We start from the raw sequence: 26,177 nt of genomic DNA, 5'->3' as shown, positions 1-26,177 counted from the left end.
AAGGATAAGGAAGAGTAACTTTCTCTAGATTTTACTGACCCAAAGCCTGCCAGCTCAAGGCCTTTTCTCTGAGGAAGAGAAGAAAGCAAAGTGCTCTGATGAAAGCTGCAGGTGGCTGGATTCTGGCAGAACTGACATTGAGTCTTGACTCTGCCCTTTTCCAGCCATTTGATTTTGGGTAAGTCACTTGGCCTCTCTGTGTCTCCATTTTCTTATCCTTAAAATGAAGGAAATAATAGTATTTGTTTTGAGGCTCTTATGAAAATCAAGTGAGCTATTGTTCATTTGAAGCATTTAGCACAATGCTTGGCACATGAAAGCATTTGATAAATGTTATTAGGTTATTGTGAAGATTAGATGGGAAATATCATATGTAAAACACCCAGACTAGGGTCTGGCTCATACTATGTGCTCAAAAAATGTTTATACCTGTTTTTATTATTAGAGAAAGTAGATGTCCCATGATGGGGCAAAGACTTGGTCCCACACTTATGTGAGTACCCATGTGCATGGGCACATACACACACATGCACAAAATACCCAGTTTTGCTTACGTTCTGTTTTCACTGTGACACATAGATCTACTTCTGTTGAAGACTCTCTAGGTGACTTTGAGCTGTTGACATTAGCTTCTCTACCAGATTGTTTCCTCTGAATTCCCTGGACAGTCTGGCTGGAAATCCTGGAGAATCATCTAGTAGATCTGCCTCCTGGAGACTGGACTTAGTCCCCCCATTCATCCCAATAGCCCCCCTTTTCAGTCCAGGACATCAACTGTGTCAGCAGCCTTCTTCCTAACTGAAACCCTCTCCCCCCATTTCCTTCCGCTTTCCTTTCCGCTTTTCCTCAGGCCTCCAGAATGATTTTTTAAAAATATTTTATTTTTAAGTAAGCTCTACACCCAACATGGGGCTGGAACTTACAACCTTGAGGTCAAGAATCTCATGTTCTACCGACGAAGCCAGCCAGACACCTCCAGAATGATTTCTTTTTTTTAAACAGAAGGATCAGATTTTCTTTTCCTTGCTGAAAGTCCTTCTGTGATTCCCCAATACTTAGATCCAGAAGCCACAGTTCTTTTTAGAACATAATGAACTACTGACATGCTAAAGTTAAGACTGTAAACAAAACAAAACAAAACAAAACAAAACAAAATGAAACAGTGATTCTATACTGACTCTGTTAATCTCTAGCACAACTGCCATATGCTAAAATCTTTAGAAAAGTATATGGAGGAAAAGCACTACCTTTAAACAAAGAAAATTCTCTTCAAAGTAATTAAGTTACCTTCTTGCAAGTTAGAAGGAGATGGCTATAGTTTTAATTCCATGGCAGAACCCCTCAGCTTAACTTGAGGAGTCCCTTGGTTTCCCCAAAGACACGGTTGGAGAACTACTGATTGAGGGGTTCAAGTCTACTTTTCACGCCTTGTATTCAATAGCCTCTGCACTCTGAGTCCCACACTGTTTTTATCTCCTGCTATAAGACTGTGCGTAGCCCATGATCCAACAGCACCTGATACCCACCTCTCTGAGCAATTCCATGTCTTGTATCTTTATTCACGTTTCTTCTTCTGCCTGAAATGCTCTTCTGGCCTTGCCTTCCTGGGAAATTCCAGGTTCAGATATCATTTCTTTGGTATTATTTTCCAGCTCCCTAGGCTGAGTCAATCTTTGCTGCCTTTGTGTTTTCTCTGAATTGGTGTTATGGCCTTTAGGACACAGTCCCTTATTTGTTTACATGTCCACTTGCCCCTCTGGGCAAGAGTGGGTCATGTATGGTGCATCTCCATGACACCAGCACCCAATATGGGACTGGCCCAGGGTAGGTGTCATAAATATTCCATGAGTTGAAAGTAATTGAATTTCCTTACTACCTGGCCCTGTCTGCGGTGCTGTTTCTTTTCCCCTAGATTTAGGCAGGTCACTCCAGGCCACTCAAGGCTTCTGGAAGTCTTTGATCTTTTCCAAGTGAAGCAGTGTTCATCTGTCCACCTGTTGCTCATGTTCTCCTTCTCCTCCCGTGACGGTGTCTGCCCTGTAGTCTTCTCCAGCAAAAAGAGCAAGAGTGGGTGTGGAGTTGGTCAGGTCTAGATTTGAATCCTGGGCCTATCATTTACTAGTTTTGCGGGAAAGTGGACAAGGGCCACATAATTTCTGAGCCTCAGTGTCCACATAGAGGAACATGGGATCAATGGTAAACTCTTGTCACAAAGCTCTCACAGGAGTCCTCTGCAAACAGCATCACCTTTGGTTGTTTCTTCTATTCACTGGATTTCTCTCCTTGAGTTTCTTGTTCTGGGTAGTCCTTCCTGTCTCTTCCTGTATCTATCTGTTTCTTCCCCATCAACCTTTTCTTGCTTCTGACTTTCTTCCAGTGATTCTCGCTCAAATTCTCTGTCTCTGTGGCCCCTTCTCCGGCTCATCAGGGCTCATGAGAGAGGACCAAGAGCCTAGAAGCCTTCTGCCCTGCCTCCTCCAGGTGCAGGCCAATCTCACTTGTGCCCCGCTCAGTGAGTAGCCAGCCTGCAGCGGAGGCAGGGCACAGGGAGGTCTTTGATAGACCTTGAAATCCTAGGCTCTATCCGGTGTCCCTCTCCACTAGTTAGAACCATCGATCTGTGGGTCTGTCTCTATTTCTACAGTCTGTTATCCACTTGGCTCATCTGAAGACTTTAAAAAAAAAGTAATTTTATTCTGTTTAAGGCCCCAATAGCTTCTTACTGTTCTTAGGGCTTAACCCAAATTTGCCATAGTGTCTTGTACGCCCTCCCCATCCTGCCGGCCTCTCCAGCTGTATCTGGCTCCTCTTTCCTCCCCACTCCATTCCAGCCACCCTGGCCTGACTGTTCCTCAAACACACCAGCTCCTGCTTTTGTACAGGCTGTCCTCTCTGGCTGCTGTGTCCCTCCCCACTGATTGCTGGCTCCTTCCCTTACTTCAGGTCCCAGCTCAAATATTACCACTTCATTTACTCAGGAAATCCCTCTCAGACCCCCTTAACTCAAGTAGAATGTCCTCCCCAATTATTTATCACAACATTTCTCCCATTTTCTTTAGACTGCACTTCTCGGATTGTAATGACATATTTTTGCATGTTAGCTGTTGGTCTTTTCCCTGAGAGTCTAAGCCTCATGAGGGCAAAGACCATGTCTGTCTGCATTCATTTATTTACCCATTCGGTATTTTTTTGAGCATCAACTACACGTTAGACACTAAGCTCTGGGATACAAGACAAAAGTCTTGCCCTTAGAGGGGCACCTGGGTGGCTCAGGTCATGATCCCGGGTCCTGGGATCAATCCCCACATTGGGCTCCCTGCTCAGTGGGGAATCCTCTTCTCCCTCTGTTCATGCTCGTTCTCTCTCTTGCAAAAGTAAATAAAATCTTAAAAAAAAAAAAACCCAAAATAAATAAAACTGCAATAATCTCTTCCCCCCTCACGGTTTCTCCCTCCATTTCTCTGGTATATCTCTGTCCCAAATACCAGAAGCCGTGGTTTATCACTATCTCATGCACCAGAGAATTTGCTTGCATGGCTGTTTATTGTTCTTGTTTTCCCACTGGAATGTAAACTCCATGAGGGTAGGAATTTTTGTCTGTTTTAGAACTCCACCTTGGCTTATAGGAATTGTTTAATAAACGAATCACTATCTGGTATTTGTTAATTCGCTCCAGATGGGAGGCAGTTCTCAGCCTCCACTCAAGTTAAGCCAGATGGTCTTGATTCAGATCCTGGTGCCCACTACATACTGATGCACAACCTTGAAAAAGTCGCCTCTCTGTACTGCAATTTCCTCAACTATGTAATGGGAGTAAAAATTAGTAGTGGTGAGGATTAAATGAGTCTATGTGGGTAAAGTACATAGAAGGTGTCTGGACATAGTAATGGGCAACAAGTTTGACAACATTGTACTGGGTAGAGCCCCAAATATACTTAACCTGTGTAGCCAGAGGTAGACAAGGACCAAGGAGAGTTAGTGACGGAGGCAGACTTTATGGCATGAAAAGGAATAATTTTCTAAAAACCAGCATTGTAAGGAGAAATAGATGAATTCACTATCATAGTTCGAGATTTCAACACTCCTCTGCCAGAAATGGACAGAATCAGTGGGCAATCAGTAGGGACGTAGTTGAACTCAACACCACCATCAGTCGTAGACATCCATGGACTATGCCATCCAATAACAGCAGAATAGACATTCCTCTCAAGCTCATGTAGGATATTCACCAAGATAGACCACATTCTGGCTCTAAAACACACCTTAACTTTAAAAGACCAGACTCATACAATGTTTGCCCTCAGACCACAGTGGAATTAAACCAGAAATCAATAACAGAAAGGTAGCTGGAACACTCTGAATGAGTTGGAGATTAAATAACACATGGATCAGGGGCACCTGGATGACTTTGTTGAGTGTCTGATTCTTGGTTTTGGCTCAGGTCATGATTTTAGGGTTGTGAGGTCAAGCTCCTTATTAGGCTCTGCACTCAGTGTAGAGTCTGCTTGAGATTCTCTCCCTTCCTCTCCCTCTGCCCCTCCCCACTGCAAGTGCACCCCCCCTTAAATAAATAAATAAATAAATCCTTAAAAAAAAAAACCCAAATAGATCAAAGAAGAAATGCTAAGAAATAAAAAAAATTTTAAACTCAATGAGAATGAAAACACAACTTATAAAAATTTCTGGGATGCATCAAAAGCAGTGCTTAGAGGGAAATTTATAGCACTGAATGAAAACATTAGAAAGGAAGAAAAATCTAAAATCAATCAGCTAAGCTTCCACCTCAGGAAACTAGAAAAAGGAGAGCAAATTAAATACAAAGGAAGCAGAAAAAAAAAAAAAATTAGAGGAATCAATGGAATTGAAAACAGGAAATAGGAAGAGAAAAATAAGCTCCACCAAAAGCTGGTTCTTTGAAAAGATCAATCAATAAATAAGCCTCTCATCAGGCTAAGAAAAGAACAGAGGACATAATTTACTAATAGCAGGAATGAAAGAGGGGACATCACTACAGATCCCATGGATATTAAAAGGATAATAAAAGAATATTATGGACAACTTTAAAAGCCAGCGTTTCCAAAGACCCAACCGTCTGGTTTCAGTAGGTGATGAGCACTCTGTCCTTGGAGGTATGCATGAATGTGCATTTGGAGGGGTCTCGATAAGAGGGAATGCAAGCATCAAAGGGGACAGAGAAGCAGAGTGTCTTTGGGTCTTCTGTCCCCGAGAGCGCAATGCCAGAGCTAAGTGTGGGCAGCGAGCATGCTGGCTTGAGAAAGTCGGTGCTGGGTGAGTGTGGAGGCGGTGGGCCTCAGGGCCCCGCCCGGACCGGGGTGGGGTTGGGGGGGGTGGTTTGCAGGAATGGGGGAGGGGCGCGCCGGGCAGTCGGATACCGGACCGGTTGCAGCGCGTGCGGCTGCCAGCAGGGGGCGCCGCGAGACCGCGGAACCCGGGGCCGGGTCTGACGTCAGCGCCCCGCTTGCTAGGGCTCCCGCTCTGGACTCGGCGCCAGTCCCGCTCCGCGCCGCGCCGCTTCGCTCCGGCTCCGGCTCGCCTCCGGCTGGGCTCGGCTGGGGCTCTGGCGGCGGCACCTCCTGCGCCCGGCCCCGTGGCAGGCGGTGGCGCACCATGGTCCGCGCCCAGGCTCTAGTCTTGGCGCTCACCTTCCAGCTCTGCGCTCCTGAGACCGAGACTCCGGCAGGTAAGCGCGCGTCGGTCCGACCGAGCTTGCCCCGCGGAGCCCCCGGGGCCCATGGCGTAGCTCTCAAGAAAGTGTAAGTGTTAGGTGACCGGGCGTTCCGAGCCTGCTCCCTGTGTGTGTCTGAGTGTTGGATGTGCGACCGGGGGCTCAGGATGTTGTGTGCCCGTGAATGTTGTGTGTCCGTGAGTTATGTGTGCATGGAAAGGTATTGTGTGTGTTGTGCGTCTACGAGTGTGTTGGGGTGAATGTTGTGTGCGTCGAGGCATTGGGTGTGCGCTGTCTTGTGCGCCTGCCAGTGAGTAGTGTTTGTGCGGCCAGTAGATTGTGTGTGTGCATCTGAGTTTGGTTCTGTGGCCAGAGTTGTGTCTGCGAATGTGTTGCATTTGTTTGCATTTTGTATGTCGTGGCAGGTAGTGCTGCCTGTTATGTGTCCGCGAATGTGCTGTGTGTTTGTGTTATGCGTGTGACCGGGAGTGCTCTGTGGATTGTGCCCGCGTGTGGATCGGGGAACGCGTGTGTGGTGTGTGTGCTTGTGAGGTCCATGTACGTGTGTGAAGGCGTGGGAACGGGTCCGGAACGTGTGTGTCCGTGCACTGTGTGCGCGATGTGTACGTGTGGGAGTGTCTGGGGTTGGTGGTGTGCGCCGCCGGGGGTTGCGTGGGTCCGAGTGAATGCCAAGTGTGCCGGGAATGCGTGTGTAGGAGCGTGTCTGGAGCGGATGTGAGTGTGTGAGTGTGTCCGTGCGTGCTGGCTGCGTGTCCAGGAATGTTGCGAGTGTGGTGCGCGCCTGGGCGGTGGCTGAGTGTGTGCCCGGGGCCCGGGGCCGCCCGAGGGGGCGGTGTCTGGATGTGTGTGTGTGTGTGTGTGTGTGTGCGCGCCCCGCGTGTGTGCGTATGTGGCGCGCGGGCCCGGAACAAGTTGTCGCGGCGGCGCCCCCTCCCCTCCCGGGTCGGGCCGGGCCTGAGCCTCGGGAGGGAGGAAGGGGGCCCCGGAGCCGCCGACTCCGACATGTCGGGCTGTTTGTTGTTTCGCAAGTTCTGCGAGGCGCTGGCGGCCGGCAGCTCCGAGGCGGCGGTGGGGCCGCGGGGCGCCCGGGCTGTTGGCGGGTTGGGCCGGGCGCTGGAGGCGGGCACCGGGGGCCGGCGGGCGGGTGCTGCTGCGGGGCTCGGCCGTGGCTGCACCCGGCGGGCGGTGGATGGGGGTGGGGGGCGCGGCGGGCGCTGTGGCCGGGCGGGGCTGCGACGTCCGGGCGCGGGCAGGGCCTGGCCTTGGGGCGCAGGACGGCGCCCCCTCCCGTGGCGGGCAGGAGGCACCGCGGACACCGGGGTCTCCCGGGACACTCCCTTGGCCGACTCCGCAACTTTGTGCGGCCTCTCGGCCGGTCCGGACCGCGGTATGTGTGAGTGTGTACGTGTGTCTCCGTGTTTCTGTACGCTGTGCGATCGCGCGGTGTGTGTGTGTGTGTGTGTGTATGTGTGTGTGTGTGTTCGCGGATCTGAATGTGCGTATCCGGAGCTTGTGTCTGTGTGTCCGTGTGTGCCGTGAACCGTGTGTCGGCTGTGTGCGTGTGTCTGACTCCCCCGCCCCCCCTTCCTTCCCTGGGGCCTGGGATCCTGGACTGTGGCCCCTTCCAGCGGAGTTGTACTCTACCGGTCCCCTGGGGCAGGGGTGACCCGGTCCCCTCCCGCGGCCTCATCCTCTCAATCTCCACCGTTTGGGTGTCTCCAGCTTGGTACCCAGGGCGCGGAGTAACGGGGAGACGCCCCAAGCAGAGATCAGAGCCAAAGCACGTGCTGGGCCACCTTGGCCCCGGAGAGACTCCCCCTGGCCGCTGGCCTCGGAGAACTGGCCTCCCCGGAGTCGAGTTCCCCGCCCCGCCGCCCCTTTGGGCCTCTCCGGCAGACCTCCTCTTGCTCCCGCAGCCGCTCCTGCTGTTGGCTGGGAGCTGGAGCCTGGCTTCCTCTCCCTCTCCAACCCCTCCCCAGCAACTTTGCTCCTCCCCCACCCTGAGATCAAACCGGAAGATTACTGTGCCCCCCCTCCACTCCTCCCCCCTTGCAAGAACCCTCCTGTGCTCCACCTCTTGCCAGCAGCGGGGAGACTGTTAAGAGCTGAGGTATTGGATGGGAGTGAGACCCTGAGCAAGTTACTTCCATTTCTGGGGTCTTGGTTTCCTCATATGTCTTATGAGTATCATAATAATGGTGCATAGTACTTGGTAGATTGTAAAGTAAGGCTCTATCTGTGAGTGCCAGGGAACAAAAGATGGTTTGGAGGACTGTTACAGAGCCCCAGAAACTGTGATTTGAAGCCAGGGGGGCCTGGGTTCAAATTCTACCTCTGCCACTTGCTGTCCTTGTGACCTTGGGCAAATTACTTTACTTTAAAGTTCCGGCATCCTTGTAGCTATTACCTTTGGGGCTTCGTTTATAAATAAACACTTTGTAGAAGGGGTACAATCTATCTTTGCCCCCAACCTGCGTAAGATCAGCCCAGCTCCCTGAATGCCTCCTGTATCCCCTGCCCCACCAAAGGTAGGTGTGGGATGTCTAGTAGGCATGCAAATCTGGCCATAATTTATTCCTCTGTGTTCTAGCTCATTTTGTCCTTTTGGTTCCTGGGGTTGTGGACAACAGGAATGAGGGAGAGGCTGCCTAGTGGTTTCAGGTTGGGCCATAAAGGCTTGTCTGAGCAGCTGGATGGAAGGTATTCTCCCTGGGGCTGGGGTGGGGGGGCAGGATACGCAGCAGGAGTGGTGAGAGTGGCCAGGGTGGTGGGTGCTGAGCTCCTGCCCAGCTCAAGTCTCAGAGAAAATTCAAGGTGGACAACTGCTTGCTTTGAGGCATGCTGCTACCCTTCCATGCCGTCATCTGCTAAGCTAGACTTGTGGGGTGGTTTTTTCATGCAGGGCTGCGTTAGCTAGAGTTGCTAGGGGTGCCTTGTGCCCTTCCTTCCTCCCGCAGCTCCCTTCTGTCCTCCAAGCTGTGCTTTCCCCTAGAGCTTTCTAATTCCACCTCTTCTCCTGGTGAACTTCTGTTCTTCCTTCAGGTCTCAGCTCAGGCATCATCTCCTCCCTGAAGCCTTCCTTGGTTACTTACTCCCTGTTCTAGCTCAGGGAGAGTGGGGGTTGATGAGATTTTTTTCACAGCATTGTAATTATTGTAATTACAGTTTATTGGTCCTTTCTCCCTTACAGACCATGAACTCTGTGAGGACAGAGACTGGGTGTTTAGGTCACTTCTGAGTCCTTAATGTCTGGTTCAAGTTCTGGCCCACCAGCACTGAATACATGTGGCAAGAAAGAATGAATGAGGTCCAGTGGGTCAAGTTCTGAGCTGGAGAAGCCAGATGGGGGCGCACTGACTCCACTGAAAGTAGAGATTAAAGAATTCGGTTTTCCCTCCAGGAATCTGGAAAATTCTGCCGGGGGATGGTGTTGTGTGTGGAAAGGCCACGTACAGAGTCATCTGGGAGCTGTGAGTTGGGGAGGTTGAGTCCCTGGAAGAGACTGAAGAGATCAGTTTCTGGCCTGTCATTCCCCCCACTCTCCAGCTTCCAATTCTGCCTCCAACCCCGCCCCCCAGCAGCTGGCAGGCCGTCCTGCCCCCAGGCTCAGCCTTTGTGCTGGAGGCCTCGGCAGGTGGTGCGAGGCTTGGAATCCCAACCGTCAGTTGGAGCTGAGCGTCCTGGGAGGAGGGAGGGCAGGCCCTGCATCAGGAGGGGGAGACTCCCTCAGTTCTCTGTCCCAGATCCTGGAATAAGCAGGTGGGGTCGAAGCCTTTGTGCCAACAGCTTGTGAGCTCCAGGGAGGGGAGCAGGGCTGCTCCCTGTAGTGACCCCTGCAGGTGGGGTTATGGGAGTCTGGCTGAGGGGTGTGCAGGTGTGATCCAGGGCAGTCAGAATGAGATGAGGGCTGTGTATGTGTGTGATTGTGTGATTGCAGCCTGGCACACAGGACATATGTATGGCTTGTCAAGGTGTCTGGCCATCTGGTTACCCTGTGGCAGGATCTGAGTTTGGAATAGGGAGGTGACCAGCTGTTTGGATCCCTGGAGAGCCTGCTGCTAGGGTGTCTTGGTATCTAAGTGTCAAATTCCTGGAGTTTGGGTACAGACCTCTTTGGGTGGGTGGCATCTTAGTATCCAGATGGTCCCTAGACCAGGCTGTGGGAGGATGGCCCAGGCCCAGTGTCTCTGGATCTGGAGGTGGGCGTACCCAGGTGTCCGTCAGTCCTCAGGTTCATGGGCGCTCAAGTACAGGAGTGTCTCTGTGTTGTGTCCACATGTGGGGCTGTCTGAGTACTTGGATGTCTGGGTGTGGGGTTCCCAAGTGTCTGGATATTGGACTGTGGGGGTATCTGTGTTCCCCAACAGGGAGCCCATGCATTAGAGTATTCAGGTGTGCGTGAGTCTGGGTGTGAGGTGCCCTGTGGTCGGAGTTTCTGTCTCCAGGAATGGGGTGTGCATGTGTTAGGTAGAGAGTGTCCTGGTGACTGTGTATAGCTTTGTAGCAGGGCCTCTGCCACTCAGCTTCTGACACCCTTTTTCTTGGGGGGTTGCCGCCCCGATCTCCCTTCAGACCCCAAGTATAGGAGTTTCTGTGAAGGCCCCCCAATGCTTCTGCTTCTCCGTAGTCAGTCTAGAGCTGACGCTCAGTAGAACTTCCTGCAAATAGAACTTCTCACAATGATGGAAATGTTTTCTACCTGCCCTTTCCAATATGGTGGCCACTTACTCACATGTGGTTATTAAATGTAAATTGGTTAGAATCCATGAAAATACAAACCACTGCCTCAGTCACACTTGCCACATCTCAAGTCCTCAAGAATCTCGTGTTGCTAGTGGCTATTGCATTGGTCGGTGCAGGAACGGACATTTGTATCAGGGCAGAAAGTCCTATGGACGGGGCTGTCCTGGAGGTGTGAGGCCTGGACACTTCTGGGGGTGGAAGTGGTCTGATAGAACCACCACTCAGCAGCCATTGAAGAAGGTTTTGTTGAATCCATGTTCCCTTCCTCCTAGCCCATCATTTCTTGCCTGGACTATTGCAGTAGTCCTCCTTGGTCCGCATTCTGTGGTCAACTCTCCAGCACTTCCAGGACTTTGTACATGGTTCGTGCCCTCTCAGTGTTTGCATTGATGTGAACCCTGGGGTACACAAGGAAGGCTTGGAGCAGGTGGAGGGTGGAGCTGGGCTTCAGAGGGCAGTCACAGATGGGGGCCAGTATGCTCCCTGGACTTGGTCCGGGCAGGATGGCCATTGCCTGAAGAATGGCTAGGGGAGGACTTCTGACGCGGACAGTGTAGAAGACGCTGTTGCTGGCTGGCTCAGGAAGTCTTGGGGGCAGATTTCCAGGACGCAGATCCCAGGACTTAGTGGAGGATCAGAAGGATGTGGAAAGCAAGGACTCGGAAGGGTCCCTGAGGTTTTGGAATAGAGTGTAGAAGCTGGGTGGAAGGATTGGGATGGGCAAATTGGGAAGAGGTATGTTTGGGGATATTTGATGACTAAGATCACATTTGGGGGCAGAGTAACATCTGGGGCATGGGGGACAACTAGGGATGGAAGGTAACGAGCAATGAAGATATGTCTGGAGGCTGGGGACAGCTGGGGCCGAGGGGACAGACAGGTGGTGTTGGGGGAACAGCTGAGGGTCGGGGGGACAGATGGAGGATGGAGAGAACAGAGGGGCATGGGGCAGTTGGGGGATAAGGGGTGACAACTGGGGGCATCTGGGTGGCTCAGTTGGTTAAGCATCCGACTCTTGATTTTGGCTCAGGTCAGGTTCTCAGGGTCATGAGATCAAGCCCTGCATGGGTCTCCACACTGGGTATGGAGCCTGCTTAAGAGTCTCTCTCTCTTGGGGCGCCTGGGTGGCTCAGTGGGTTAAAGCCTCTGCCTTTGGCTTAGGTCATGATCTCAGGGTCCTGAGATTGAGCCCCACATCAGGCTCTCTGCTCAGCAGGGAGCTTGCTTTCCCCTCTCTCTGCCTGCTTTTCTGCCTACTTGTGATTTCTGTCTGTCAAATTAACAAATAAAATCTTAAAAAAAAAAAAAAGAGTCTCTCTCTCTCACTCTCCCTCTGCTTCCCCTGCGCCTCCCCCCCACCCACCCCACCACAAGCATGCACATTCTTTCTCTCTCTTTGGAAAAAAAAAAAAAGAGGTGACAACTGGGAGGTGTCAGAAAGTTATGTGGACCACAAGGAGAGATCGGTCTCAGCTGAAAGAGTGGGGGATACGCTGCTCAGAATGCGTATATATGTGTGTCTGCATGTGTGGACATGTACAGCCTTGTGGTTGTGCGTGTGTGTAAACATGTGCTTTACCTCCAGCGTGGTTAAGGGCACGGGCTCTGGGTCCTAACGCGAGCCCCACCACTACTAGCTGTGTAACACCTGGGCAGGTTACTTGACCTTCCTGGGTCTTTAGTGTTCTCATCTGTGACATTGGGTAATTATTTAACACACTGCACGGAGTTGCCATGAGGATGTATTTTATACACGTAGGTATGTAGTTAGAATGGGGCCTGCTACCTAGTCAGCACTGCGTTAGGTACCAACAGTTATTAAGCCTGTGAGTGTATGTGCGCGGGCATCCTGTGTGCTCAGAAAAGTTTGGTTTTGGCTTCTGATGAAGTCCAGGCCCTGGAGGAGGTCGAGGTGGGGAGGGCAGCAGCGACCAGCCAGGTTGGTTGCATCTGGCTCGCCTCTCACCTCCTCCCTGCTGTTCTTCACCCACTTCCTGCTCACCCTGTACCAGGGCCTATAGTCCAAAAGGTCCCCCTCTCTGTGTCTGCCCTGTCCTGCCCTGCACCGCCCTGCCCTGGGCTGGGGGCCAGGGGACGTGCTTTGATTGCCCAAAAGCTTTTCAGCAGAATCAGAATTCATTGTCTGCCTGCCAGCACTTTGGGGCCCTGCTCGGATAGAAATACCTGGACCATATGCTCAGTTCTGGCCGCCCGTCCAGCAATGGCTTCATCCCGTGCCCTTGGAGAGTCACTGGGGTGGAAGATGTTGGGGTCAGGGGATGGGATGGAAGGAAGTCCCCAGGGCAGACGAGGCCTCAGCAGCCAAGCCGTGGATTAGCCAGCTCAGACTGGCATCACTGGAGGCACAGGGTTTTCCAGGAGTCTGGGCGTCCCTTGCTGTCCAGTGTGTCACCGCATGCACGACCTCCCCGTGTGGCATTGGCTGTGTGCCGTGTTTCTGCGTAACTGCACTGCATCACGGCGCTGGCCCACTGTGGCCGGACGCTCTCTGGGGTTCCTGGGCCCATGGTGTCCTGGCACTATGCCGCATCTCAGCCCTGCCCTCCGTGACTGTGCTGGGATCCTGTGTTGTATTGGCTATGTGGACACTCCCGTGGGTCCGTGCCCTCCACCTCCACCTCTGCCGCGTCTTCCTGTCCCACACCGCCACCCCGCATGTGTGGACTCTCTAGGGATCTGGGGCTAGCTCCCAGCATTCGGCCACTGTGCAGTGCCAACAGATGGCAGGCTCCGGCCACACTGCCTCTCTGCGTCACGTGCCTCTCTGCACTGCACGATTGCAGTGGGGATCTGCACTGTGTTGGCTACGCGGCTTTTCCTGAGTCTCTGGGCACAGCTGCTCTGTGTCCCACCTTTGCACCCCACCAGTACCACACGCCTTTGTTGCATGTGACGCTTCAGTCCCACTGCTTTCCTGCACTCCGCTGGATAGGGGCCCTCCGGCCAAGCTCCTCACACGACCCCGCACCATGGCCACCACCACGCTGCCTCTTAGGGAGCCTCAGCCTCTCCTGGGATTCCCGCTGGGGAGTCTGCTTGTGCCCTTTCCCCCAGGTTCCCGTTGGCAGCCGCAGTTGAGCAACCTCTTTGCCGCGAGCACCCGCCCTGCTCGCCCCTCTGCCCTGCATTGCACACTGCTCAGTCTGTGCTCATGCTGTGGCTCGGAGCCGCTTTCTTGGGCTCCAGGACTGGCAGGTTTTGCAGGTAGCACCTTTGCATGGTCTTTAGCGTAACATCTGCTCATCTGTGCACGGCAAGGGGTAACCGCCCTGAGCCCTGAGTACTGCTCGTGCTCACGGCTGGGTTGTGTGCACAACACTGGATTTTAGGACTCCAGAGCCCTTGCCTCTAGTTCACCATTCCGCATGGCATTTCTGTGCCACTTTCTACCCCTGCCCTTGAGTCTACACGTACTCCGTTCCCGGGAACTGTACTGAGTTTGTATTCTGGATGAGGCTGCTGCGCCCAATGGTTCCTTCCGCCCCACACCCCTGTGTCTCTGTACTGTTGTGTACGCCTGCACCAGACACCTGCCTGCAGTGAGAGGTCACGGAGCACCAGTGAGGTCCCTGGCCCTGTGTTAGTGTCTGGAGAGGGAGAAGAGCTGGTAGGGCTCGAACTTTGCGCCCTGGCATTCCTCCACGCAGCTATCACATGGCACCGAGTGCCAGCCCAGTGGGTCACTGGATGCACTGTCTTGGTGCACTGTGCCTCTGTGCAGACCTGGGTTGGAGGTGGTCCCTCTGCACTGGTTCCACCATGCCGCACCGGGGGTCAGTACCGGGGTGCGTGCACTCCGTGTGCTCTGCTCCGCTGTGGTGTATGACCGTGTTCCACCTCTGTAATGGGCAGAGCTGCTGCCCTGCACCCCCGGCACACCATGCTGTGGCACCACACATCTCTCTGTCTCCATGGACCGCAATAAAGGGCAGATTTTCCCACCGCCTGGGTTTGTGCCTGGCCCTCTGCCTCTCTGGTCGGCTGCATTGTGTTTTGTGATGACGCAGAGTGTCTGCACTGCAGGGGTCTGTGACCTCTTTGCCCCACGTACCTCTGCATGGCACAGCTCCCTATTCAGCCCTTTGCTTCTGTGGGGTGTCAGGCCCCACCCCGCCCCTTCCCCTCTACCACCACCATGCGGCCCTACCACGAACCTCGGGATTTATGGTGCATGGTGATCAGGGGGACGGGGAGTGTGTCTGGCCTAAGGTCCCCCCACTCTAGTTGGCTTTGTTCTATCCTCAGCTGAGGTGGAAGGATGTTGGCATCACCATGCCCCGTGTTGGCTCCTGGAAGGGGTCCTAGCTTCGATTTTTCTCTCTGTGGTCCTGCCTGGGTGATCTTCCTGGCTGCGGCCATGCTGAATCCTGGGTGATTAGAAGGTGGTCACCTCTGCCCTTAATTAGTTACTCATTGGTTATTCCGGGCCCGGGGAACCTGGGCTGATGTCTGGATGTATCGATCTGAGCAAGAAATGCAATGAAATGCACTGGGCCAGGTCTCTGGGTTCAAGTCATGGTGCCTGAGCCTGGGTGGGGTTGGTTGGCGTCAGACTAGTTGGGATCATGGGGTTGGTGAGTCTAGCCACTGCTGGTCATCTGCTGTATACACAGGGCTTGGGGATGGGGTTTGGAGGCCAGTCTCTGACCTTAGGAAAGTAGAAGGTGGGGTTAGACGGACCTGACATTGGAGCTGTAGTTGGGGTAGAGAACACAGGATAGGGCTGGTTTGGGCGAGAATGTCCGGTGGTGAGGCCAGTGTTGGTTCCAGGGTTGGGCTGGGCTACCTAGCATAGGGATGTAGCTTCAGATGATGAAATAGACCAGAGCTGTCATTGGCTTTGTGTTTGGTTTCCCTGGGCCAGGGTTGGGGCTGTGCCTCTGACTGGGTATGATCCCAGCCCCTAAACTTGCAGTCTGGCAGTAGAAGTTATGTTTCTCTTGGGGCCACCCTTGGGAACTGGATGGTCTACTGACAAACCAAAGAGAACAAAGATCTCATTGCAAACAATCTCTGTTTACCTAGGGTCCTTCAGAAAATACTGGCGGTGGCTGGCAGCCACAGTTGGCACAGAGCACGGTTCCTTGTCTGGTGGGGAGGAGTCTGGTGCTTACACAGGGGTGCACACACACGCACACACACATGCACACACACACACACGCAACTCCCATCTCCCCCCCCCCGCTTATACTCTCCTCCCCTGTAGGCACATGCTTAGCACTGAGTGTGCCCAAATGCTCTGCATGGGGATCTACGCCTGCACACCCCCAACGTCACAGCACAGTGCCTGGGGGACCCACACTCAGAGACCCATGGTCACCCTTACAAATTTCTGCCCCATAGTCTCTCTCTGCCCTCACATTCTTCTTCTTCTTCTTTTTAAAAAGATTTTATTTTACTTATTTATTTGACAGAGAGAGTGAGAGAGCACAAGCAGGGGGAGCAGAAGGCAAGTGAGAAGCAGACTCCAGCTGAGCAGGGAACCTGATGTCAGGACTTGATCCCAGGACCCCGGGATCATGACCTGAGCCGAAGACAGATGCTTAACCATCTGAGCCACCCAGGCGCCCAGCCCTCACATTATTCTTGCCCGCATGCATACTTGCATGAACGGAACCAGAATTCTAGATGTGGAAGTAGCCCTAGAGGTCGCCTGGGTCCCCATTGTCATTTCATAGGTGAGGAAGCAGCAATTCAGAGAGGGCAGGTCACCTGTTGCTGGTCACACAGGGAGTTAGAGGCTCAGCGGGGAATAGATCCAGGTCTCCTTCCTGCCAGCTGGGTGCTCAAATTCTATACCAGGCTGTCACTCTCACAGCCCTGCACACGCGTGCGCACACACACATGTTGACACATGGAAACACGTGCACGTGGAGCTGTGGAGACCCTCCTGCTGGGGAGGCCCCTTTCCCACACTCTGACTCCTCCCGCTGAGGTTGCTTTGCCCCTTCCATCGCCCCATCAGAGCCCAGCCGGATGTGGATAAGCCATCCTCCTGCCTTCCCAAATTGTGGCTGACGGTTGCCTCAGCAACCGCCTGCCAGATTGGGGAGATTAGCTGAGGAATGTAGCTGGGCCAGTTGGAGCTGGGGCTGGGGGAACCGGTGGGGGTCCCGACTTGATTCAGCCCACCCTCTGTGGGAGGCCGGGACAGAGATGGGGTACCCGTGGCGGAGTCTGGTTTTCTCCCTGGCCCTAGCCTGGCCGAGACTGTGTCCCTGAGGCCTGGACTAGGCTGGGGGAAGGGAGCGTGGGGCTGCAGGCGTGTGTGTGTGTGTGTGTGTGTGTGTGTGTGTGTGTGTGTTGCTTTCTCTGGGTGCGACTAGAGTGTGTGCCGTTGGCATCTTGGATGGGGACCTGAGGCTTCTTTCCTCAGCAGTCCCGGACATCTTACTGTGGACCGCATGGGGGCTTGTCCCACCAAGCTCCCTCCAGATCCTGTGCCCTCTGGAGAACACACCTGCCCTCTTCCTGGCATAGAGGTTGTCTCACTGTCTCACCCGAAGCCTGCTCAAATACCTGCTCAGGGTTCCCAATTCTAAATGAGGCCAGACTTCCCACCTGGACACAGAAGGCACTCCCTCCGTGGTCTGGCCTTGACCTTCCTTTCTCTAGCCTTCTCTCCCCTTGCTTGGATCAGGCTGAGCTCTTCCCTAGACTAACTGTGGACTTCCCTGGACTAACTGTGTGTTTATTCCTTACCCTCCTTTGCTCTGCTCAGATACCCTTCGGCCCATCTCTTCTGGCCAGAATGATAACCATCCTTCCGGGCCCTACTCAGATGCACCCACCTCCAGAAAGTATTTCTCCTGAACCCTCCTTGTGGCCTTGACCCTTCTCTGCTTTGTCTTATTCCAACACCCCCACTCAGACTGGGAGGTCCCTGCGGGCAGGGCAGAATCTTAATCATCCTTGTGCCTCTAATAGTGTCAGCCTGGGACCTGGTTTGTACTTTCTAGTGGACGAATTTCCTGTGAATGGAACTGAATGAACACATGTGGCTAGCAGAATACCGGGGGCCTTATTCTGTCTGGACCTAATCTCCTTGAATAAAGATAGGTGACTTAAATCCCAGCTTCTGGTACTTAGAGCGCGGCCTTGGGCAAGCCGGCTCATCTCTCCATGTCTCATTTTCCATCTGTAAAACAGCAATAATACTAGTACCGACCTTACGAATTACTATGGAGTTTCCTGGGCATAGGTGGCAGTGGCAGCCATCTCATGGTGGTGTTGATGCGTGTGCGTGCGTGTGTCTGGGGCCTGTGTCTGCTACCATTCTTGCTTTGAATCCAAAGTCTGATCTCATGCCTCCCAGGTTGGTGGCCTCCAGCAGGAGTTGGGTCTCTAGCAGGAGCTGGGACTTAGTTTTGGGGCTGTGGATCGTGAGCCATCCAGACTGGAGGGGATAGGGTTTTCCTTAGGACCTAGGAGGCCTGATGGTTCCCACCCCAGAGTGAGCTGCGGAGAATGTGGGGAGAGGGCTCTCACGATGAGCCTGAACCCAGAGGTATTATCCCCTAAGGGCTATAGTTGGAATTGGGCCTGGCCCAGTGGCATAAGGCTGAGGACAGACATGGACCAGGGAGGGGGAGTCATTCTGCTTAAGGGGATACTGCGGAGGGAGAAAGTCAGCCAGGGAGGTTAAGCTGGCTGATATCAGTTGTAAGAATCATTATTTGGCAGGGGTCAGGGAACACGCTGGCCAGGGTAAGCTGGCCTGGGGCTGGTCAGGCAATCGGGTGGTCATTCTGGTCGAAGTCAGGTGGTCTGGATGTTGTTGGGGCCGCATGGCCAGGGAGAGTCAGCTGGGGGCCACTCTGGCTGAGGTCATCCTGTCTGGGGGCCGCTGACCTGTTATGGTCTGGGAATCCTGATAGCTCATGTGTCCTGGCTGAGGTTGGACAGGGGGAAGCCAAAGAGCTGGCACTCCTGGGCTTGCCCCACGGCCATGGATGAGACATCCTTGGGCAGCTATCTTGTATTTGAACCTGCCTTTTTAAAGGAGTAGGAAGGGCCTGAGGCCCACCCAGGCTCTAGATCCTGGGCTTCCCTTTCCAGCAATCCCTCTGCCTTAGGGAGGCCTTGGCCAAGAACTGCTGGAGCAGACTGCAGACTCAGCTCAGGCTGAAGGAAGTCAGCCGTCCGCTCCTTCGGGAAGTCCTCCCTGACCATCCCTGTAGGCCATGGCCTCCCTCTGTGCTGCGCTGTGGGTCATTTTCTGGAGGGAGAGTTGAGGCCTTCCTGGCACAGGTTGGGTTAAAACTTCCCTCCCACAGGACACAGGGCATGCTGCTGACTTGGGCTTTTCGCACAAAGAGGCAAAGAGCACAGTCAAGGTCCTGCTCCAGCTCTGGAGAAAGGCTTCTGTTATTTTATCGCATCCACTCGGTGCTAGCCTCATGCCCACATCTCATTGTTTTACACTCTGAGGGGGTGCAGGAAGAGGAACGGGAGACCCCCCCTGACTGTGGCGAGCCCCTGCGTGCCCGGCTCCGCTGAGTGTGTCCCTCTCTGCTACTTCAGGTGATCTGTGTGACAACCGAGAGAGGTCCCTGTAGCAGGTGACACAGCAGAGCACCCCAAAGGGGAGTCCCTGATGCGGTGCAGGGGCCTGCCCGGCATGTGGCCCTCAGCCCCCAGTTTTTCTTCCTTCTTTATTTCTCTTCCATCGTCTTCTTGAGCCCGGGAAGCAGCTAGGATGGGCTTTTTCTTTTAGTGAAGGAAACACAGGCTCCGCTATCCGATTGATGTGGGTTCGAGTCCTATTCTGTGGCTCCGGTGGGCTCCAGGGGCACCCGTGAAGGGCCATTTCCGGAGAACTTGCATGCGCTAGGCCTGGTGAGAGACACATCCCCGACAACCCCTTGTGCAAAGATGGAAACTGAGGCTTGGAACAGGAGGTGACTTGCCTACAGTCGCAAGGGTTGGCAAATTGCAGAGTCAGGATTCAATCCCAAGTCTGTCTGATGCCACCGCCCGCTCACCTACCTGCCCTGGGATACTGTGCACAGAGCCCTTCATCCCCTGGGGCCTCCGTCTTGTCGACTGTCAGATGGGGTGGCCGGCAGGTACCTCGCATGGGGCCTGGCCTGACGTGTCCCTGCTTCCTCACCGCTTGGCCAGGCCTTTTCCCAGGTCCCTGAGGCCTTGGACTGCCCACAACGGGCCCTCTAGCACCGCGGTTTGGGGGGGTGGGCATGGGAACCAGTTTGCAGTTTCTTCCCCCCCAGTGGCGTTCTGACGTTTACTAGGTGCCTGACTCAGGGCTCTGATGAGCTGAGAACCATGGACCTCATTACCAGGCAGAGGACTCACATCGGATCCTTCCCCGCCTCTTCCCTCTTTTCTTTTCTCCTTTCCACGATAAATACTGGATCCGAATCACGGGACGCTGCTTCTCTAGTCATACGTGCGGCCCTTTCCTGTCCCAGGCGGGTAGGCAGAGACCTGACTTGGGTGATTGGGTGACAAGTGACTCCCTAAAGCTCACCTGTGGGGCAGGAATCATAGGGGTCCCTGCCTCAGGACCTGAGGCCTGAATGAGATGCCATGCCGAGAGCTGGTAGCTAGCGCCGTGGAGGGCTTAGAATGATCGGTGGCCATTGTTACTGTGAGGGAGAGATCGTCAGGGCTGGCTTTTTGGGCTCACAGCCTGCCAGTCCTGAGCTGTGTGCCCTTAAGGCCTTAGTTTCCTCATCTGTAAAATGGGGATAATCCAGACCTGATCTCCTGAGTGGTGAAGCTCTAATGATGTAGTGATAACGTTAACTGGTTTTCCTGGGGGAGGGTCTTTGGTGGGTGGTTGAGCAAGGCGGGGTCCTGGCGAGTCCTGGCGGGGTGTGGGTGGTGTGGGGAGGTCTTGATATTGGTGGAGACAGTAAGAAGAGGGAAAGGGTTGGAGGAGGGAGAGTTTTGTTGGAGGGAGGGAGCAGTGGAGAGAGACCCAGGAGAGGGAGGGATGGGGGGGTGGGCCTGGGTGGGAGGGTGCAGTGGGGGCCCCTAGAGGGGAGCCCCAGGAGACTTCCTGGCCAGGGGTTCTTCCCTAGCCAGGACTAACCAGGCCTTGCCTTCACAGCCGGCTGCACCTTCGAGGAAGTGAGTGACCCAGCAGTGCCCTGTGAGTACAGCCAGGCCCAGTACGATGACTTCCAGTGGGAGCAAGTGCACGTCCACCCTGGCACCCGGTCTCCAGCGGATCTGCCCCATGGTGAGCCTCCTCCCCACCACCATTCCTCTTTCTCTCCTTCCAGTTCTAGCTCCCTGCTGTGTGCCCTTGGACATGTTCCTTAACCTCTCCGGGTCTCATCTGCTTTTGCATCTGTAATGATAAACACGATACTATGAATGTGGGGCTCTGTGGACACTGTCCAATTGTGTGTATCAGGTAGTTTTACCTGTAAAATGGGTGCGGGTTCAAGTAATCAAAGGCACTTATAGCTAGGATAGTTAAAACCCACTTCCCATTATTCCGGCTACAGGTTAGCTCGGGGTCCACCCTACTCCCTTCAGGTCATCCTAAGCACCCCCACCTTCAGGGAGGCTCTCTTCTCCCTGAGAGCCTCTGCATCCTTGACTCCCAGGATGTGAAGATGCTGATTGAGCTGTAACCCGGGGGGCTGGGTGTTGCAAAACCAACCTTCCTCTGCCCCCTTCTTCTTGGAGGTCCCAGATCCTTCCCAATTTCTACCTTGCTCTGCCCTGTTTCAGGATGAGGCACTTCCGGCATCGTGAGCACTGTGATGTGAGTCAGGAGCCTAATCATGTGGACTGTAGTCCTACTCTGATGATGGCCCCTCGTATACTGGTTCCAGAGTCATGAAGACTGGTCTTCAAATCCTGGCCTTATCAGCTGTGTGACTTTGGGCAAATCACTTAACCTCTCTGAGCTTCCATTATCTTAACTGTAAAGGGGAGAGCCCAGCAATCCATTTCATAGGGTTATTTGAAATGTCTACAAGGTGCCTAACACGGGAGTGGCATGTAGGCATTCAATTAATGTTTAGTTGCTATTATTGGAGGTATTTGAGGGGGTCCAGTTACCAGCACCCCTTCACTGGGTGCAGAATCAATGGGGCATCCAAAAAAGGATAAGACAGATGGAGGCTAAATTATCAACTTTATTTGCTTAGGTTGGAAGACACAGCATAATATGAGAACAAATGGGCTTGCTGCGGGAACCCCAGAAGCAGAAACGTCAGGATGTCCTCACCTTTGCCCTGTCATAGTAGTGGGTCCGGCCCTTTGCTACTCAGCTCACAGCATGGTTGCAATTGCACCTGCTCTCAGGAGTTTGGGAAGAGTCAGCAAAAGTTCTCAGTGGTGAGGCCAAGACTTGAAGCCACCAGAGGGGCCCTGCACAGCCTGACACGGGCAGCCCTGAGGGTCGTCACCTACCGCTCACCTTGCCTCCTGGAGGCCCCTGTCTCCCCCTCTTGCCTTCGTGCCCTCCCTGGGGCACTTCTCTCTGCCTTTGCACAAACAGCCCTCGACTCCTTGTTTGACCTCTGTGCTAGCGGGTATCCAGTCACCTGTGTGACTGATCTGTACGGTGCCCACCATGGCAGGGACCTGGTGTGGGCTCTGCCTCTCTCTCTCTCTCTCACACCTGCAGAGCTAGGGGAGAGAGAAATTTAGTATTTAGTGCGGGCCTTGTGCTGGCTCGTGGGGCTGCAGTGGTTGGCCAGAGGGCCACGGTCTCTGCTCTCTTGGTACTTCTATTCTAGGGAAGGGAGTTGGGGATGGAGGGAGAAGGAAGAGCCACCTGAATGAAGGGAGGAAATGGAAGAGTGAAGTGAGGAAAAGAGAGGAGAGAGAGGGGCAGAGGAAGCCAGAGGAAGAGGCAAGAACAAAGTGTCAGACTGAAAGGCGGAGAGACACACACAGCTGCTCACAGGGAGAGGAGAGAGGAGGAGGGAGGAGTGGGACAGGCCCCACTGTTGGGGGCCAGGATGTACCGCTTTCTGGGTGGGGATGGGGACTTGGGGGTTCTGTTTACTACCCCACCAGGACTGATCCAGGGGCTGCCTTCACAGGCCTCTGGCTCACAGAAATGAATGAGATCCCCTCCAGCGGAGTCCCTGGGGAGCCCTCCCAGAGCAGGGAGCCTCGTGGTTTGGGATCTGAATGAGCTTGTGTTGGCTGGTAGCCAAGCCTGGGAGGAGGCAGCGCTGGGTGGCTGTGGGCATCCTCTTGGCAGCTGCTGGGGCCTTCTCCCCACAAAAGGGAAGCCATAATCCTCCAGCCGGGTCCTGAGGAGTCCAGCCCACTCTCCTTCTGCCAGGCCCCCTCCACTCCTCTGCCCATGCACAGCCCGGATCTGGATCTGGGGAAGGAGAGTTCTGCCTTTCTCCACATGTTGCAAATCAAAAGAATTGTATCCCAGGCATTTAGACCCAGGGTGGGGGCTGGAAGGGAAGTTAGAGTCCTTTCATTCAGTCTCTGTTCTACACACTCATTCAGTTTGGGTTCAGACCTGTGCTGGGGACCCAGTGGAGACCTGGAGGCATCACAGGCTGCTGGGGAGACAGACCTACACTTTATTAATGATCCAAGGGCCAGGAGAGAAGCCTGTAGGGGGATAGGGAGGGAGGGCTTCAGAAAGGGGAGCTTTCGAGGGCCTGTCATGTGCCAGACTCTTGACTCCAAGATAAATGACCTAGTTAGTTTCCGCCTCCAAGGGCAGCTCAGCACATGGGGAAAGTCATGGGTCAGCATGAGCTTGGACTGTGATTGTAGGTGGTGAGGGGCCATAAAGGGTTTTGAGAGAGTCACTTTTGTGTGTTTTTTGCTTCTCCAATTCTCTCCTCCGGGGAACAGATGCAGGGAGGTGAAGAGACTCAACCTAGTGAGTCAGAGCTGGGACCAGAACTCAGAACCCTTGACTCCCAATGAGTCCAAATGTCTGGATTCCTTTGTTTCTGCCCCCTTCCTGTACTCACCTGACCTTGGTCCTCCCCAAGCCTCCTTAGCTCCTGCCTCTTCCTCTTCTCTTTCTAGGCTCCTACTTGATGGTCAATGCTTCCCAGCATGCTGCAGGCCAGAGGGCCCATGTCATCTTCCAGAGCCTGAGCGAGAATGACACCCACTGCGTGCAGTTCAGCTACTTCCTGTACAGCCGGGATGGGCACAGCCCGGGCACCTTGGGCATCTATGTGCGTGTCAATGGGGGTCCCCTGGGCAGTGCTGTCTGGAACATGACAGGATCACATGGCCGTCAGTGGCACCAGGCAGAGCTGGCTGTCAGCACCTTCTGGCCCAATGAGTATCAGGTAGGCTGGGTTTGGTCTGTGGTCAGCCTGTGCTTAGGGGTGGGGGTAGAGCGGTGTCAGCCTGAGGTCAGAGTATGCTAGTGACCAAGGTTGAAATTAGTCTGTGTTCAGCATCAGGAGTCAATATGTGGTCAAGGTCAGGGGTCTGTGGTCAGCATTGGGTTATTCTTTGCTGCTGTGGTGCAGATTTAGCATCAGAGATCACTGTCAAAGGACATAGTCAGTGGCTGGAGTCAAGGGTGAGTTGGAACAGTGCTGACCTGGAAACCCTGCCTGGCTGGGAAAACTTTTCCTGCTTGAAGGTAACCGACCAGAACTGGGATGGAACCTCTGGCCTTGACCTTGTTAGCTCTGGCTGCTGACTCTCCCTCCCCACAACTAGCAGACTTGGTAGGGAAGGTCATTGTGAGTTGAGCTGACCTCTGCTGGTTGAGGAGCCTGAACTGGAGCAGAGCTAAAGAGGTCCCTTGTGGGCACCTCCCCAGGTAGGGCTGGAGGGATATGACAGGGACCCTCCCGCCTCCCCCAGGTGCTGTTTGAGGCCCTCATCTCCCCAGACCGCAGGGGCTACATGGGCCTAGATGACGTCCTGCTTCTCAGCTACCCCTGCGGTGAGTCCCAGCCCACGGGGGTGCAGGGTGAGGGGTGTGGTGGACATGGCTCCCGCCTGTGGGGGGCACAGGTCCGGCTCACACCGAGGCTCTATTCCCGCAGCGAAGGCCCCGCACTTCTCCCGCCTGGGCGATGTGGAGGTCAACGCTGGCCAGAACGCCTCCTTCCAGTGCATGGCAGCAGGCCGAGCGGCAGAGGCGGAGCACTTTCTCCTGCAGGTGAGGGGCGCAGGGACCTTACTGGGGTGTGGGAGACTTCTTCTGGGACTTGGGTTCCTGGGGGGGGGGGCTGAGTCGTTCCAGCATTTTCCAGCACCTCTACTCACGCCTCCTTGCCCTCACCTAAACTCTGCTCTGCCCTCTTGGGGGCTCTTATACCCCCAGGACAGAGAGTGGCTCCAGGATCCCCAGACCTCTCTCCATCAGAGGCAGAGACTGCATTCCCTTAATGGGCTTCTTATCCCGCACCTTCCAGGGGCGGAGCTAGTTCCAGGAACCCCGTGCGTCCCCTGAGTACTAGGGACTGCTCCCCTCGTCCGGGTTATAGAGAGATCACGACCCTCCCTCTCCGGCGCTCCTGACCCTGTCCACCTTACCCTTGTGCAGCGGCAGAGCGGGGTGCTGGTGCCCGCCGCCGGCGTGCGGCACATCAGCCACCGGCGTTTCCTGGCTACCTTCTTGTTGGCCTCCGTGAGCCGCTCGGAGCAGGACCTGTATCGTTGCGTGTCCCAGGCCCCGCGAGGTGCAGGCGTCTCCAACTTCGCGGAGCTCATCGTCAAGGGTCAGCTGGCTTACGCTCGCATAGTGGGGGGTGGGTGCTGGGGATGCCACCTCCGAGGGGCGGGGTGGAGGGGGCGTGGCCCGCAGAAAGGTGTGACCAGCAGGGTGTGGCCGGGGGCGGGGCCTGCGGAAGTGACAGATTCTCCGCTGGAAGGAGGTCTGATGGGGGGGGGCGGGGTGTGACTGAGAGGCAGGCGGGGAGATCCTGTTAAGCTGTGAGCCCCGCTAGGCGCGGTCTGGCTGAGGGGATCTGGGGTTGACCCGACCCGCCTGCGGTCAGCCCCTGAACGCTAGAACTTGGGGATTCAGAGGGGAATGAGGGACAGGGCTTAGGGGTGAATGTGGGATCAGCCTTTGGAGCGGGTGCCCCTTAATGCCTGGGGATTTAGTGGGGGTAGGCAAGAAGGTCTAGTTGAGGGTCTGGGGGCTTCATCAGGGTCCTGGGAGGACAGGGAGGGCTACTGGAGATTTGGATGTGCTACCATGCGGAGTTGGGGGCAGGGTCTCACAGCTCATCTTTTTGGTTCCACCTCTCCCTCACGCCTTCGCAGAGCCCCCCACCCCCATCGCGCCCCCCCAGCTGCTGCGCGCGGGGCCCACCTACCTCATCATCCAGCTCAATACCAACTCCATCATTGGCGACGGGCCTATTGTGCGCAAGGAGATTGAGTACCGCATGTCGCGTGGTCCGTGGGCCGAGGTGCACGCCGTCAGCTTGCAGACCTACAAGCTGTGGCACCTTGACCCGGACACCGAGTACGAGATCAGCGTGCTGCTCACGCGCCCTGGTGACGGCGGTACTGGCCGCCCTGGCCCGCCCCTCATCAGCCGCACCAAGTGTGCAGGTGGGTGCCTCCTGGCCCAACAGCGTCGTTGGGACATCTGGGTATGGGGTTAGGGCTAACCGGGGATGGGCCAAGGGGGCTCATTAGGAGAGGTAATATGGCCCGCACTTGAGCCTCTGAAACATTATAAAATGTCATGATATCCCCCCAGTCCTTGTTGTGGTAAAGGTAATAATGATAGCTAATACTTTGTGCCGGACAC

General features: G+C 54.6%; 1 protein-coding gene across 5 annotated transcripts in view; it reads left to right on the top strand.

Annotated features, from left to right (window-relative positions):
* Positions 1 to 5,495: 5,495 nt before the first annotated feature.
* The window catches only part of PTPRU (protein tyrosine phosphatase receptor type U), a 76,839-nt gene continuing 56,157 nt past the window's right edge, over positions 5,496 to 26,177 (top strand). For 4 of the 5 annotated variants that reach the window (XM_032360836.1, XM_032360832.1, XM_032360834.1 and 1 more), the window contains exons 1-7: positions 5,496 to 5,701; positions 20,547 to 20,678; positions 23,468 to 23,739; positions 24,269 to 24,350; positions 24,454 to 24,569; positions 24,957 to 25,131; positions 25,682 to 25,975. In XM_032360836.1, the coding sequence (XP_032216727.1) occupies positions 5,629 to 5,701; positions 20,547 to 20,678; positions 23,468 to 23,739; positions 24,269 to 24,350; positions 24,454 to 24,569; positions 24,957 to 25,131; positions 25,682 to 25,975 (1,144 nt within the window). In that variant the 5' untranslated portion in view covers positions 5,496 to 5,628. The remainder of the gene's footprint in view (positions 5,702 to 20,546; positions 20,679 to 23,467; positions 23,740 to 24,268; positions 24,351 to 24,453; positions 24,570 to 24,956; positions 25,132 to 25,681; positions 25,976 to 26,177) is intronic. The other variant, XM_032360835.1, reaches the window with a different exon arrangement.

The sequence above is a fragment of the Mustela erminea genome, chromosome 10 (assembly GCF_009829155.1).
Source record: "Mustela erminea isolate mMusErm1 chromosome 10, mMusErm1.Pri, whole genome shotgun sequence".
NCBI lineage: Eukaryota > Metazoa > Chordata > Mammalia > Carnivora > Mustelidae > Mustela > Mustela erminea.
Note: the sequence above shows the minus strand (reverse complement) of the source record. Positions and strands in the feature narration are given on the sequence as shown.